This window comes from Asterias amurensis, chromosome 8, assembly GCF_032118995.1.
Source record: "Asterias amurensis chromosome 8, ASM3211899v1".
Classification (NCBI taxonomy): domain Eukaryota; kingdom Metazoa; phylum Echinodermata; class Asteroidea; order Forcipulatida; family Asteriidae; genus Asterias; species Asterias amurensis.
The window spans coordinates 13210465-13227149 of NC_092655.1; the positions used below are offsets into that span (position 1 = coordinate 13210465).

General features: G+C 38.3%; 2 protein-coding genes across 3 annotated transcripts in view; one reads left to right on the top strand and one right to left on the bottom strand.

The window, feature by feature from the left end:
* Positions 1-9876, top strand: part of LOC139940964 (uncharacterized) — a 49800-nt gene extending 39924 nt beyond the window's left edge. The window contains exons 7-11 of the mRNA XM_071937368.1: positions 1628-1836; positions 2220-2321; positions 3148-3279; positions 5993-6085; positions 6697-9876. Coding sequence (XP_071793469.1) covers positions 1628-1836; positions 2220-2321; positions 3148-3279; positions 5993-6085; positions 6697-6749 — 589 coding nt within the window. The 3' untranslated portion in view covers positions 6750-9876. The remainder of the gene's footprint in view (positions 1-1627; positions 1837-2219; positions 2322-3147; positions 3280-5992; positions 6086-6696) is intronic.
* Positions 1-16685, bottom strand: part of LOC139940965 (ribose-5-phosphate isomerase-like) — a 31906-nt gene that overhangs the window by 10253 nt on the left and 4968 nt on the right. The window contains exons 5-9 of one of the 2 annotated variants that reach the window (XM_071937371.1): positions 15145-15213; positions 14370-14511; positions 13175-13277; positions 12924-13020; positions 10024-11474 (exon numbers count right to left, since the gene is read on the bottom strand). In XM_071937371.1, the coding sequence (XP_071793472.1) occupies positions 11459-11474; positions 12924-13020; positions 13175-13277; positions 14370-14511; positions 15145-15213 (427 nt within the window). In that variant the 3' untranslated portion in view covers positions 10024-11458. Of the gene's footprint in view, positions 1-10023; positions 11475-12923; positions 13021-13174; positions 13278-14369; positions 14512-15144; positions 15214-16685 lie in introns of those variants that run through there. The other variant, XM_071937370.1, reaches the window with a different exon arrangement.

The following is a 16685-nucleotide window of genomic DNA, read 5'->3' on the forward strand; positions in this document are numbered from 1 at the left end:
ATGAGTAGAATTTGAAACTTTGCATGGTGGAGATACAATCTAGTAAGGTTTGCAGTAACACCATCTAGCATCAGTGGGAATTGAAGCTGTTGATGGTTGATATAAAATCTCAAAGTTTGTGGCAGCGGCGTGTACATGGTATTATAATATAAAAAGTTCAGTGGTGGAAAATTTCTGTTGGGAAAAGTTTTGCTCGGAATGCTATAGTTTTTGAGAAATGAGGGAATCAATTAGTTTTGATCTCCGGATCAATTTTACTACGGGTGTAAAATGTAGCAATGTTTGACAAGATTTTGCAAGAGAACTGGATGGGATGGTAGAGCAAATTGCTGTCCTTTCACGCGAGGTGTAAAATTTCACAACCATTCCACAATTTAGCTAAATTGCTCACGTGTGAAAGGGGCTTAAGATTTGTTTCGCTGATGACTAAGCAGTCAGGTTGCCAGGTGAGCATGTTGGTTTCTACCCTTGGCTTCCACCTCTGTCGACCCTGTACAAATCCCGCGGGGGGCACTTTACCTGGTGGCGTGGGTTTTCCCCTGGAATAATTCTCTTAGGTTTTCCTCCCACATCTAAAACTGAAACCTCTCTCCATGGGGTTCTTTGCTAATAAAGTTATTCACTTTTTTGAGAATCATTGACTTCAAAACCAGAACCATCTCAACAATCAATCAATCAATCAATCAATCAATCAAGCCGTCATTAAAAAAGATAAATCAAAACTTTCACAGGTTTGATCTTTGGTGACATCAAGTGTGGTTACTGGTCGTTGGCAATTACTAGCACTTTAATCCTTAGAAAAAACAACCTAACAACAACAACACAATGTTGTTCCCAACAAGTTGTTTTGTGTACATCAAGGCTCAGCATGTTTATCCACATTCCATTTAAAAACAACGCCCAATGCGTCTGCAGTTAGTTCTTCAGGGGGCAAAGTTATGATATTTATGGCTCGTTTTGTCTGCAAACTTTTAAGTGTTTGATTTGATCAGGGGACGGCCCGAGAGCAAAGGGGGGAAAAAGTCAAGCTTAAGGGGGCATGGGGGAATGGGTGGATTCAACATAATCAAAAGTAACGTCTCGTTCACGCTGAATTCCTGTCAGTGCTGCATTGCCGTTGAGGAAATCAATTAATAAGCAATGTCACTCCCTAGGGGACGCAGTTTAGAGCTTGCAGGAAATGCTTTCCCATGTCATGCGCCTTGCTTCATTATGTTATAAACACTCATAAAAAAACGTCCATGTGTACATAAATCATGGCCTCATAAAGCAGTCCTCTACTTCAAATACCATGAACACAGCTGCTATTCTGTGTTTCTAACACTCAAGTTAATGTAACCAAAGGGAGGCTGGGTGGACAAATAGTCTGGCCCCTTTTAAGGACAATGGGTTCAACATGACATTTATCTTATTGCATACAGGGTACATGGCTAAGCTGCTGCTGTTTGATGAATGTATAATTTTTTGTTTACATTACAAAGCTTTAGAAGACTTTTCAGGCCATTATATCTTTCAATCTGGCTCTGATTTTTCTGAAAAATTTAAATCAAATTATAGTAGGAAGAATATAATGCCTGTTCTCTTTTGCAACTTATAAATTCATTAAATTTTAATTTTTTATGAACAGTTGCTCAGGAAAGAAAAATCAAAACAACATGGCTGGGATTGGACGCCACTGCTCACAACGACGAAAAAGACAATCGTCTTGCCTTGGAGAGGGAAGGATTGACGTGTTCTATGGGAAGCAAAAGTATGGCGCCCCCAGCTGTTCGTACCAGTCAGGTCTCGTTTCGGGCGTTGTTTGCTGTCGTTTGGTGTCGGAAAACAGAGAAAAGGGTGAGTTGTTTTAATACAGCGTTAACAATCCTGAATCAATTGTTGCATTGCCGTTGGATTAGCTGTATGCTTTTGTTGAGAGATTTGAGGAAGCAGTTACAATGGGCTGGGAGGTTGTCGAGTGATGACAAATAAGAAACGACGCCTTTCAATTTATATTGAACAACAGTATTGTATCTGGGGACGCTAAATCATAATGAGACAATGTCTTGGATGAAAACTTTGGAGATGGATTTCACAGACTTTTAAAGACCATCTTTATTTGCGATTGTAACTTTTGAAGAGTTCTCGAGGTGCATTGTTGTTTATTTTGTTTTGTTAATAAAGACGATTTCAACTGAAACTCTTCATGTGATTTTGTACATTTCTTGCTGTAATTTCAGGAGAACCTTACTGTCTTGGGAAATGTGAAAATGGAGGCACCTGCGTTAAGGGAGGAAGATGCAAATGTATGAGCGGATACAAGGGTGCCCTCTGCAACATCCGTAAGTGACAAGAAAGTGTATCTTTGAGAAGTTGTCATAAAAAAAGGAAACTTGGAACCAAATGTAAAGAAAAACATTAGAGGGGTGACTAATTATAAACATGATTTTGTTTTGGATGAAAAGTTGAGAGGTAAAAATGAGAGGGACAAATTTCACAGAGTTTGAAAACTGGTCCACAGTTGAACTGTCTACCAATCCAGCTGAAAAGTATTCAGGTTGCCCTCTACATCAACTTGAGTACTTTTCCCACAGATATAATTTTATTTTCTTAACATCTTGAATGCAAAAGACAATTCTGAGACATTTTGAGATAGTAGACATCATCTTAAAACCCTTAAAGATAAAGTGCCATAAATCGTGACACATGTTGTATATTCCGCCTTTTTCTTAAAGGTGCAATGACTTGGGAGGCAAAGTCATTGATATCCTATACTGGACCTATCCACATAACTAAGGGGGGGGGGGGAGGGTTCAGATCACATAGTTGTGATTCTTTTTAAGGCACATTTTTTATTCCCAGTCATATGTTATTTATATTAGTACAAATTTATACAGACCTACCCAGAAATCCTCTGTCTGTTCTTTTCCATAATTAGATCACAAATAAATAAGCAAGCAAAATAAGAATAATTTGTAGACAATGGCTGGCATGTGAAAAAGTTGCTTAGATTCAAAAATTATTTGGAAATGAACAGAAAACAATATCTTTGAAACAATGGTCTGGATGCAAATATGTAACATTTTTTAAAAGTGCTAGGATAGAGACTAGGTCTGACACGCCTACAAGGTTTTTAAGGAAACTGTGTACTCTCTTGCCCATATACAGCAATTTGTGAGCCAGAATGTGATGTCGGCAGTGAATGCATCAGACCAGGCGTCTGCAGCTGCAGAAAGTTCTCAGACGACGGTCTGTGCGGCTCCAGTAAGCTTGACGGAAAGAGTAAAAAACGATTCACAGGTGAGAGTCGGCGCTTGGTGATGTGATACTAACATCAAATACTGGGTGGGTAGGTTTACCCAGAGCTGCGACACAACGAAACAAAGCTCCCCACAAGTTTTCTTTGTGAAATTGGGTTCACACAACGATACGGTAGGCTGACAGCGGCGCCCGCTAAACTCCGAGAACGGGTCGAGTTCAGAGCAAGCCGGCTCGTGGGTCCCGGCACCCACGAGGATGATTGGAATAATAGAACAAAAATAGGAAGTCCCAACGAATCTGTGTGCAAAACTGTTTGTGATGTTTTAGAACCGCTGTAGTTTGAACAATTTATGTCAAAGTGGGGATTTTTATCTTAGAGAGAGAAAGCTTGGAAAACCGACGGCAAAAAAAACCTACAGCAAAAAAAAATCACAGGCATTACTCGAATGGGATTTGAACCCACAAGCTTTGCCATTCTAGAGTAGATCTCTCACCAATTAGACCATTGAGATTGCCTTGTAGCTAGAGGCAGTGCGAATCCTATATTTTAGTAGCGGGTACCCCATCGTTCAATTTTGCAAAACATGACCTATTCAAACGAAATGTTCACAGGGTTCATGAACACAATGATTGTACTGTCCAAGAAGCTATGCTGAGCTATCTCTTGAACTTCAAAACAGGAAGTTTTGTCGGGAGACTTCAAACATTTTAAAGGAGTGAAAGTTATGGCTTGTGTTGACTTTTGATCGATAGCATCAATTCTTCCGTGACTTGGAGACAAAACAAATTTAACACCGTCTTCAAATAATCCACTCAAACTCAACAATATTGAGTCTTGCAGTTAAGGTGAAATGAGCAACAAAATAGGACAGGTTAATCTAGTCGGGAAGCTTCAAGAGTGGATTTGACTGGCAGTCCAGTATTTATTTGATAACAAAAGTGAAGTGTTATTCACCCATTTTATTAATCTTGAGGGCCTTTTGTAAAAAGGAATATTCTGTTGTAATATTTTGATACTTTGAATCCATTAAGGTTGTATGAAAATAAAAAATCTTAGAAATTTGATAAGTCTCTTCTTTGTGTGGAGATGCTACCGACTGCATTTATAGGATGTTGATTTTAGAGGTTTACAAACTCTCTACAACATTTCACAGTTTGGTCATAACAAGCTTAAAGGGCTGTCCTATAAAGCACAGGTGTCACATTGGTAATTGACAAAGACCGGTATGCATATTTGATGTGACCCAAAAATATATATATACAAACATGTGAAAGTTTAAGCTCAATCGGTCATGAGAGTCATAACATGGGGGGAAAAGCGTGAATAATTTCACTGTTTTCATTGAGTTTGGACTTGCAAGATTTTAAAACCTCAAAAACTATTACATTTCAAGCAAAATAGATCAAAGGGAGCTCTATGCAACTCTGTGAAAATTTATAGTTTTATTGTGCATATCGTTTGAAGACATGCTGCCTCTTTAAACACATTCTGGGAGATTGTTTCTAGGAGATTGTTAACAAATCCTGTGATCAGGGAAGTCCGCTTAAAATAATCACAAAAGCTGGTGAATACAAGAGAAGGAAACTTTTCACTTTGTATACATACAAGAAGTGTATCAGCAAGTCACTTATAATATCTTTTGGAAAAACCTACTTTTTACGTTGAATACAATGATTACCTTTTTAAAGTTTTCACCATACATCTTTTTCAACTCGGGTAAGTACCGAGTATACAGCGCTAACACACATCTGTGTATGCGGGTAAAAACCAAAATGAATATTCTTTATCCCGATGCAAATTTAACATCTTAAAACCATACATCTAATTGTCTCAATTTCAAGAGTTCAAGAATGCAACTAAGAAAGTTAAAGGCAGTCTAGACATAACTCAAAAGAAGTACTTTTGCAAAATCTAAAGGGATCAGTCTCCAGTCAGCCGAGATGTTTTGATTCTTTGCTCCTATTAGAGAAATCACTAATACAGGAATGAGGGAGAAAATCAAGTTAATATTTCAGGTATTCCCCCTGCCCCTTATATAATTGTTTAAAGAACGATGTTAAATTTATCTTGTTAAGTAATATTTCCTGACAAATTGAGCCGTCTAGACTGAAATCAAGCCTTCAAAAAAAAGGAAAGTTTTGGGTGTGGGTTTTTGCAACACCCACATTAAATGAACTGTTGTCATCTATTTAGTGCTTCTCTTCAGTTGTCATTCGGGTTGGAAATTTTGAGTTTCTCTCTGGGGAGTCTGGGCGTCTGTCATCGATAGGGGCGGGTTTTGGATTGTAAGGAAGGAGGGTTAGTTTGTGACGTCCGCAAGATGAACTGAGAAGGGTTTTGTTCTATGTGTATCTGACTCATCTGCAGAACCAAGTTCCAGTGATATACGATGCCATACCGAATAATTGCAGTAATTAAGGATGTGTTCGTGCTGCTATTTTTAGCGGCAAGATAACTCATCAGTTGATGATATGAATCTTTGGTGAAGGTTTACTCTCCAAACATAACATGTTCGGTTTAGAATGGTATTGTTCTGAAATGCCACGATTCAATCATCGACTTGTCAGAACAATTAGGCGAGTAATTAAGGTCCGCTATATGACAACTTATGTCATTTCTTAACATTGGTCGAGTTGAGGGAGGGTTTATGTGGAAGGGGAGAGGGGGGGGGGTGGATGGGGACCTATGAAACGTGACTTTACATCATATTTTGAAGCTGTTATTGAAAAGAGCTTTTTGTTTTTCATAAAGGGACGTGCCGACGGCTCTGCATGCATGGTGGAAAATGTGAACATGGCGGATGCTTCTGCCCTGCGACCACAAGAGGGCGCTACTGCCAACATGGTGAGACCATTTTCAGCCAACAGCTGATATTTTAAATACAACATTGAATCTTTGGTGGTTATAAAACTTGGTGGTTATAAAACTTTATTTTAAGAGTTTTACAGATGACAATCCAAACCAGTGAAAACCATTTGAATACGACATTGGACTAGAGTGGGAATACTAGGGGACCAATGAAAGAGTAAGCTATCTGGTCCTACTTGCCAGTCACTACAAACAAAATATGTACCAACCCTGGAGTGTCATGGCTGACCGGGTCAGAGCACTGGACTCCAGCTTTTGTGTTTCTGTTCAGCAAAGTATGGGTTTGATTCCCGGTCATGACACTAAACAATTATTGCTATGTCGTGCGCCAAGTTTTCTTAAAGATAAATACGTTATCACACGCGCGCTCGTGGAAATACGGCAAATATACGCTTCTGCGTCCGTGGAAGCGCTATATTTTTCCGCATTCCACTCGCGCTTGTGTGATAACTTATACTATACAGACACACAATATCATATAGTGGAAAAAGCAGGAATTCAAACTAAAAACCACAGAAATAAACTGCCTCAACAAGTCAAGCTCACTGGAATATCTAACATCTTCATTTGTCATTCTTTCTTTTCAGTTCTCCCTCCATACAACGACTTCAAAGAGATATTGTTCGACACAGTACGATAAACGCAAACGCCCCCCCTGAAGACTTCAACATCTGTACATAGAATCTTAGTTCGTATGAGAAAACTGTCTATATTTGATATTATTGTTTAGCCTTCATGTGCACTTTATTGTATTTTAAATACTTCTAGAACCGTAAAGTGGCATCGCTGATTTAAGTTTGTAAAGGAAATATGTTGTATATATGTAAACTATTACTTGTCTTAATATTATTGATACTTGTACACTTTATTATTGGAGGGTGTGTTGTGGTCACAGGCCAACATTATTCTTTATTTATTTTGCTGTTAATCAAACGAATTGCCCATTCTGGCAGAAATGTAGACACATTCTAGGTATGACGACCAATGAGAAATATGACAGTTTTTTCCGTTATTTTTTAAGGGGGCGAAGCAACGCTCAGGGGAGGAGCATACAAGAGATTTAAGAAAGACAATGGTTTAATTACAGGGCCATTTAGAAACCACTGTTTGGGCATATTGCTTAGGCTCAGGCCCTGTCAGTTAATTAGAAAACATGCACTTTCTGTAGTGCTTCAAAACAGGACAGAGCCTGAGCACAGCTAACCGTGGTTTCAAAAAGGGTGACAGACTCTGAGCGAACTGACACGGTCGGCCATTTATTATTTGACTCCCATAAATGGCCGACCGTGTTAGTCGTCGAGGTAAAAGGAAAACCGTGCAATTTCGAGGCATGTTTGTGTGGATCATTGTATTCCACTTTTTCAACATCTTTCTACCCATATGCATTTTATAAAAAACGGTTACAAACGCTTTTCAAAGACCAACTCGACCGATCCAAGGCCACGTGTTCCTTTAAGTTGGGGGGGGGGGGACACCATCACTTCTTCACAGTGTGAAGTTCACACCACATCATAAATTATATGATAGTGCCCTTTATACAACCATTCTTCAAGAACTGAAAATGCAAGTTATATTTGTTTTAAAATGTAAACATATTTTTAACATTTTTATTGAACTTCTGGTGGAAATACAAATGATTTAAAATATTTATCCAGTTTTCAATAATTCTAACTCCTATTTTGTAATACTTGGTATTAATTTTTATTGTATAGAATGGTATTTCAGATTAAGTTACATACAGTGCTTTGGAATTTATTTGAGAATTTCTGAACATTAGTTTGCCCTGTATCAAGAGTATCAAGAGTGACAAACAAAAACACACCCAATGGTCCACACCCTAGGGGACCACACCCTAGGGGACCACACCTCAGGGGCCCACAAACCCAGGGGGTCCATATTGTATAGAATGGTATTTCAGTTTAAGTTATATACAGTGCTTTGGTACCGTTCTTAAAAGATTTATTTAAGATTTGCTGAACATTTCGGTTTGCGTTGGAGTGTCAAGAGTGACAAACAAAAACACCCCCAATGGTCCACACGCCAGGGGACCACACCCCAGGGGACCACACCCCCCAGGGGTCCACACCCAAGTTGACAACACCCAAGGGTTACGCCACCTTTGGTGCTTACTATTATTGTATGGGTTTTACCCTTACATTGTTGGATGTACACTTTTAACAAAATATATACAGACAACTCTTTAGGATTCAAACCTACGACCCTCGCACTACAGAACAGTTAAGTGGAGATTCCGAGTACTATGCAAAGAAAATCCAAAGACTACCTTGGTTAGATTTGAACCCAAGACCCTGCATTCTAGAGAACTGAGCAGTGGGTAGTCAAACAATTTGTGGTAGATCAAACCGTGCGCACAAGACGCTTGTGGTCTCTAAAGGGGTTAATAGCACTGTTTTCTAGAAATAAGACTATCTACAGGTACAATTAAAGCCGGACATATCCAAGATGCAGGTCAAGATGATTTGCTTGGTCTAATCAATCAATTACGACCAACTCTTGGGTCCTTGCAGTGCTATTCACCGATTAGAAAAGGTACTATCATCCATAGGTGAATCTAAACGACATCATCAACAATTTGAATAAGTTGTGTTTAAGAAACTAATTTTCAAAAGACGAACAAAATGAGCAAGTTTTTAAATTAGAAAATAGAGAAATGTTTTTTTGGAAAAACTATCAATAGTATACCCAATCTTTAAGCTATGACATTACAAAATATGTAAACACTAAATATTGTAGCAAACGTGCTTGCTTAAACAAAATTGCATTCTCTTTGTTTTACATTGGTTTTTGCACTATTAACTTATCCAGTTTTTAAGTTTGTAATTTTGTACATTCTTTGTAATGTGATTTATTTAGATAAACTGTATGCATATTAAAACCCATATTTATTAAGGCACTCAAATGATTTTTGTTTGTAAAAATATCTTCTTCTTTTTTTTTCAAGATGAAATTGCTACATTTTTATGGCAAGACTATAAAAATTTACTGTGTGGTCAAAATATTTAGAGTCGTATGCACTTCACTATGTGAAAAAAACCCCCCATAATCTAATAATTCCACATTTACCGGAATTTAAAGGCAGTGGACACTATTGGTAATTACTCAAAATAATTATTGGCATAAAACCTTACTTGGTGACGAGTAATGGGGAGAGGTTGATAGTATAAAACATTGTGAGAAACGGCTCCCTCTGAAGTGCCATAGTTTTCAAGAAAGAAGTAATTTTCCACGAATTTGATTTAGAGACCTCAAATTTAGAACTTGAGGTCTCGAAATCAACCATTTAAACGCACACAACTTTGTGTGATAAGGGTTATTTTTCTTTCATTGTTATCTCACAACTTCGATGACAGATTGAGCTCAAATTTTCACAAGTTTGTTATTTTGTGCATATGTTGAGATACACAAACTGTGAAGGCTAGTCTTTGACAATTACCAATACTGTCCACTGCCTTTAAACTCAATATTATTGTACATTGAGACTAATAATTTTACAGTTACCGTCAGTGTTGAAATGAAATTATTGCAGTTTTCACAAATTCTTTAAAATTAACAATTGTAAAGATTGTCAAGTATTTGACGTTGTATAAAATTGTAAGCTTACAGTTTATCATATATAAAAAAATGTGTGTAATTGGAGCCATTTACTTCTTTGTCAGATTTTAGGGTGGTTTACAAATTTGTCCGGAACGTGTACAATGTATGCTGTTCTTAAAAACACAGAATGAATAAAGGTTTATCTTGATGCAGCCATGTTGGTTTTTGTTCCTTTCAAGGCAGGCAGTGTAAACCAAACCGAGGCTGCAAGTGGAAGTACATGTAGTCTGGTACCTTTGTTGTATATTCAGAATCACCATTTGGTAAATGTTATTGTACATTTCTACAGGGCAGTAGACTTAAAATGTTCCACAAATACAAACACTTTTATGATAAAATAATACACCATTTTTAATGATGAATTTACGGAGATAATGAAATGTCTGGAAAATATTTTACAAAGAATTTAATGTGTCCGGCAGCCAATTTCACGAAACTTTACGCAAATGCGTAAGTCCACTTGCGCAACGTTTATGGCGTAGGTTGCGCCATAAACGTTGCGCAAGTGGACTTACACAGTTGCGTAAAGTTACATGAAATCGTGGGCTGATTTAGTGAGTTCAGTATGGACCTCATCACACAAGACATTTAACAGGCAACTAGGAGGTAACCAAAGACTAACAGTGAACAATTTCCTTCGTATAGTCGAGCAAAATGCTCCTCAAAATGTATCAGCTGCTACTAAAAACAATAGCTGTGCTACTCAATGTTACCCCTCTGTCGAAATTTGGTTTAATATGCAGTCCCTGGACTGATCCCCCGTCTTTATCCTGTCTTTTAAGACCAAACGGGTTCATTGGACAAACACACTAGATGAAGTGTAACTACCAGACTGATTGATGCTACTCAAACAAGTACATGTATGTCTGCAATCGGGGTCCTCCTATTGTCCCTCTTTTACTTGTACTTAATTTTTTTGGCATCAGCCCCCCCCCCCCTCTTGGTGTTACAGACACTTTACAACTGGGGACCTTCACCCAACTGGGGACCCTATTGTCCTCTTTCATTATAGGTCCCAAATCTTGGGTAATGTTACCAAAAAGACAAATGAGATTTTAATCTTTTCTTACTGCCTGTTCAAATTATAAACAAGCCAGGCCCGATACTTCACGGAGGCAACTGCCTCCGTGTCCCCTGGTCATTGCCTTAGGGCCCTTGAAATGCTCCAGTACAAATTTGCAATTTCATCATAGGGTGCCCTTTACCAAGAAGAAAATGCCTTGGCGCCCTTGCCCTCTCAAAAACGAAGCATACAGCCTTGCAAGCATACATATTTTATTGTGTAGACACGTTATTCATAGTTTGATTCTGATCTTGTACAAACAAAAGTTAGTTTGCTAAATGTTTTGAGCTGTAATCCCTGTGGTCTTAATGGATTTTCCAACCAAATTCGAAGCCCTGATTGGGTCTGTAAACTGCCTTGTGTGACACGGCTCTTAATATTTGTATTCATATTAAATACAATGTGGCATTTTAGACTAGAATGTGAGTGTCAGTTATTCTACCTGTTGAACAGTCAATTATTGTGCCATATATTTAGAAATAACTGCTTTCTAAAAGTGTTCAAATAAACAAGAATGTTTAAAAGCATGGTACACAAAAACGGTCTCAAATATTTTCTTTGGGTCCATCTGATGAACCTTTCAAAACTTTACAAGGGTCCCAAGAAAAAGAAAAGAAAAGAAGATTGCTCCCTACAGTGGCTGAACTGCATTTGTTTGGCGCATTTCACTGCTAACTCCCATATGCACTTTATAGGAATAAATAAAATAACAAAATACGAATAAATACCTACAAGAACAATTCCTGATAAACGGTTAATAGATGAGTTTTAAGGAGATTTTTGAATCACTCAACTGTGACTACTTCAATTGATGTTAAATTTGCATCAGGGATAAAGAATATTAATTTTGGTTTAACCCATATGAGTGTAGCACTGTATACTCGGTACTTTCCCCCGAGTTCTGTGAAAAAAATCACAGGCATAATACTTGGGTGGGCTTCGAACCCACGACCCTTGCAATTCTAGAGCAGCATCATACCAACTACAGGGGTGGAATTCACAAGAAGGGACTTTGATTCTGAATGTAAATTTCTAGAAGGAATGTATTTGTAAACTAAGTCCTGGAGATTAACTGGGGCTAATACCTAGTATATGAATAGTAAGGAGGAGAATTTTAAGCGCACACCAAGCATTGGGAAACAGGAATACTTATCCAAAATAACAATAAATAAATAAAATGACATCTTCCATAAGTTAAACTTCAAAACCAGAATTTAGCTACATGTAACGGAAGAACTTGATTTATGGTTATGAAGAGGAGATTGTGGCAACAAAGAATATCCCCGAGTGGGAGGTGGGGATTGGGGGAGTACAAAGCCCCTCTACACCTCTCGGTCTGACAAACAAATGGCCTGGAACTACACAGACACGATGCAGACAATGGCCTTCATTGTCTTGGTCTCAACCTTCGTGTCCACCACAAAAAGTTGCCGCAGGACAATCTTTCATCAAATGGAAAAAGTCAAATTTCTTGACTTGGAGAATCCTGTTAGTAAGTCAATACATCACATCTTTTGCATTGATCGTGCCACAAGATATTTTGTTACTTCCAGCCTCTACAGCTACCACACATTTGTGTCAAATAGTGAAGCCCGAAAGCAATTAATCCTCACTCGATGGGGTTCTAGAAATCATTGCAACCAATTTGGGGTTGGCTTACGGAGGAGAACCTCGACACCATCGAGAATGACTATAGCACCAATTTGCCCTAGGTTTTGAAACCATTTGGGGTGCATCTAATCTTTGTAAAAAGCTTGAAATTTTAAATGGTTGTTGTACTGCAGCTTGCATAAAAGTGTATTAGTTCTTTTCGTCCTCAAAAGTACAACGAGACTATGAGCGTAACTAACTAAAGTACGTCATGCGATAATTATTTAACGCGCATAGGTCTGTGACTTGACATGGTGACCTTTAAAATAGATTTATTTTAGCGCCAATTTAATACGTACGATCCTGTTCTATAGAAATTCTTGCCATCTTTTGAAACAGATTTTGTGGGCCTATAATTGGACGCAAGTAAAAAAGAAAATGTTCATAACTTTAAATAGGGGAGTGGACACTCACTGCTGAGCCATTTAAGGTAACCTAATTGCGTTTGTTTGTTTGTTTGTTTGTTTGTTTGTTTGTTTGACTCACTGTTGAGCTGTTTCTGGTACAGTACAAACACTGCCGTCCTCCATGCCAAAGTAAACCTGCCTTGTCATCTTGATGAAAAGACCCGTCTCTACGACTCCTACGCATCAAAAAGAAAAAACGAAAATCTCAAAACATAATTTTTCAAAAGTATTTTTAAATACACTTAATTGAACAAAATCTCAAACATAATAATAAAACAGATCTTTTTTAAATACATTTAATTGAATAAGTGAAATGTTATGAATTCCTACCAGGGATCATCTTGATTTGCTGGTTCACTTTTTCCCAGCTTTCAGGGACGGACTTGAATTTCCAGTCCAGGATAAAATTACCATTATCTGTCACCACCGGACCCTGATGAAAGAGAATGATAAAAAAATAATAAATAAAGTTTGAATGTTCAAATCTAGGAAAGTGTTTACGTAATGATTACGGAGGTCAATGGGTCGTCTGTTGTGAGTTAAACCGGATGTGGTCTTTTTTATTCTGTCCACACGCAGTGTTAAAATATAAACCCGAAGCATTCTAAAGATAAACCCCCTCGCTGGACGGTTTATCTTTTGTGGGTTGAACTCGATTCGGTCTAACCTTAGAACCGTTCGGACACACAGAGTTGAACCTGATCGAGTTAAAACGACTTGAGTACTGTGTCTGAACGACCTCAGAGTAAATCATTCACGAGCTACTTGAATAACACCTGCCCAGAGCAGCTTGGTGCCAGTTAACCCCTTGAGTACACAGATAAATTTGATTAAAAAGAATATAAAAAACGTTCATCAATGTTTTTTAAAATTATTTGTTAATAGTGCCTTCTACTCAATATCACATCAAACAAAGCTCAACAATTGCTCTAAACAACGGAATGGGGGCGGTATCTATGTGTGTTTTTTTGTTTTTAAGTTATGACCAATTACATCAAAGTCCAATTTGAACGTGTTTTGGTGGTCTCTTATGACCGCTTTGTGCGCCAAAGAGTTAAACAGATGCTGTACTGGTCATGATTGATATCAGGTAAACATGTTCCGGATGGGCTTGGATTGCAAGTCCAGCCTGTGAGTGTAGAGCTGCCCTCCAAACAGCTGCCCACATCACCAGTGACTGCATTTTCCAGTTGCCATGGTGAGCAGTCACTTAAGGAGCTAAACAATCTGGCTACTCAATGGCTCATTGACACCAATTGTATTAAATTGCCTCTACCTAATGGGTCAACTTGGTAAGACATTTGCTCTAGATTGGCAATGGTCCTGGGTTCGAATCCAACCCGAGTAATATGCCAGTGAATTTTTTTCACAGAACTTGGGAAAGTATCAAGTAAACATTGCTAAACACACGCTAGTGTAAAGGGTAAAACCAAGTAACATTCCAATTGTATCATTTAATCATAGTTAAATATTAGCGAACACATCAATGGTTGATTTGAGAGTACTTTGCGATAAGCTAACTCACCGCTTTGCTCTTAGCCATCCTGAGTATAGCTTCACCACCAAACCGTGTAGCGAGGGCGATCATGATTGGTTTATAGGCAAGGGGAATAACCTCAATAGGAATACCTCGATCCCAATGCTCTCCTAGTTGACTGGATTTCTTCCTAGGGGAATGAAACGGTCAATCATTACAGAGCTGAATATCACTGAATGTGAATAAAAACAAAATGGGCAAACCCTGATACATATAGACCGTATTGAATATGATGTCACCATTCAAATATCTGCTCTGCAAGATGCCGTCTGCGAGCGTGGGTGTGTGTGTGCTTGTGCCGTAGAAATCAAACCGGGAACATTGCGTGCTGCGTGTTTCTTTGATGTACGCGTTTAGACGTGTATACGGTTTGACCTACAAGACGGTGACTTTCCAAGCAGCAAAGGGGTTATTCAATAGGGTCTATTGGTGAAGAGAAGTAACTATAATGACCAGGGCTCGAACCCACACCCTGATGACTTAACCACCAGAAGTTGAGTCCAGTACAAGTAGACCCCTCTGCCATGAAACTAACATGTGTATAATACACAATACTTGCACGATCTAATCCTAGATACAATGACAAAGCAATTTTGCATATTTTTTAAGTTTTGAGTTATTTGTCTTGCTTTGCATCACATACATTTGATTCACAAGACCTTGTTCACTATTTCCAAAATACTACAAATTACAAACAGAAAATGAGACAATGATTCTGCAAATTACAAACAGAAAATGAGACAATGAAGCATTTTGGACCTACCTGTAGTCTGCTATGACAACGAAGTACTTGGCATTAGATGCAACAATCTTCTCTTGGGTCAGACAACCACTGTTTCAGAACAAAAAATGAATATTACTACATTGGTTACGATATAAACAATAATAGCATAAAATTAAGCCGAAATTGGTGCTACACATGTGTACATATTTCATGTCCATTGTTATAATTAATAATTCTAAACTAGGCCTATCTGGCTACATACATTTACTGGTCTACACCTATGTGGAATAGTTCTACACATGTGAAACATTTATGGAATAAATATGAAACTCTGACAAGGAAATAATAATAATAACTAGAGCTAAAGTCACCTGACGTACAGGTAGGTGTTAAGAAAGTCATTAAGCATACAATTAATTAATTATGATTTCTTGTATAAATTTATCAATATCAAATCATTCTCATTAGGTATTCGAGGAAAAAGAGAGAGGAAGGAGATTAGAAATCAAGTAACCAAATCAAAAATACAATCAACAGTATCAACAGGTGGTAAATAAACATGAATGAGCAAATCAATAAGTAAACAGGTCAACAAGAAACAAGAAAATCATACTTTAAAAGAGTTTTAATGTTGTCTGGAAAAAGATGAGTTTTAAGAGAAGCTTTTTTTTTTTTTTTTTTTATGCAAGTCGCCTGACACACAAGGCCTGAAGGCCACTTAAAGGTGTGGGCTACAATTATTTTTTCCAGAGGCCATTGCCACCTACTCCTAGGGCTGAAACAGGGTTACCCCTTTCACAGTCCATACGCATGTAGGCTTGGGTATCTTCAATTCGAAGCCTAGCCGGTAGAGCAGAAAGCACTACCTCCCCAATTTGATGTAGCAAGTGTCACGACCGGGACTCGAACCCACACTCTGCTGATCAAACACCAGTGCTTGAATCCGGTGCTCTTAACCGCTCGGCCATGACACTGCCAAATATTATGAACGTCTTGCAAAATTACGTAAATGCAAGACAAAAACACAATCACTAGTAGTGTTAACATAGGCCTTGGATTTGCAAAGAGCACTCCCAGGTCAAAATTCCAGTTGAACCTTGTTAAACTGGGTTTAACTTGAACTAGTTGAAACCAGTTGATAAACTAGTCAAACACAGTTAAAACCAGTTGGTTTAATAAGGAAAATGGACAGACACCAACTGGTTTATAATTTAAACTCAGTTGAACACAGTTAAACCTAGTCCAAACCAGTTGGTTAATATGGAAAATGGATGAGTTTGGTCACTATCCAGTTGAACCAGTTGACACCAGTTAACTAGGTTCAACTGGAATTTTGACCAGCCCCCGATTTCACGAAGCGCTGCGACGCGTCGCAAGTGCAAGTTGCGACCGGTTACACGTCGTAAGTTGCGAACTCGTCGCAGCCACGACGTGTCTTATAGGTCTGCATCACAAACCCTACGATGCGTCGCTACTTGCGATGAGTTTCGTGAAATCGGGGGCTGGGCTTCTAATTGCAAAATCTTGAAGTCTATCTGAAACATTTAAACGAGCACCAAGGCCAAGACACAAGGGTCAAC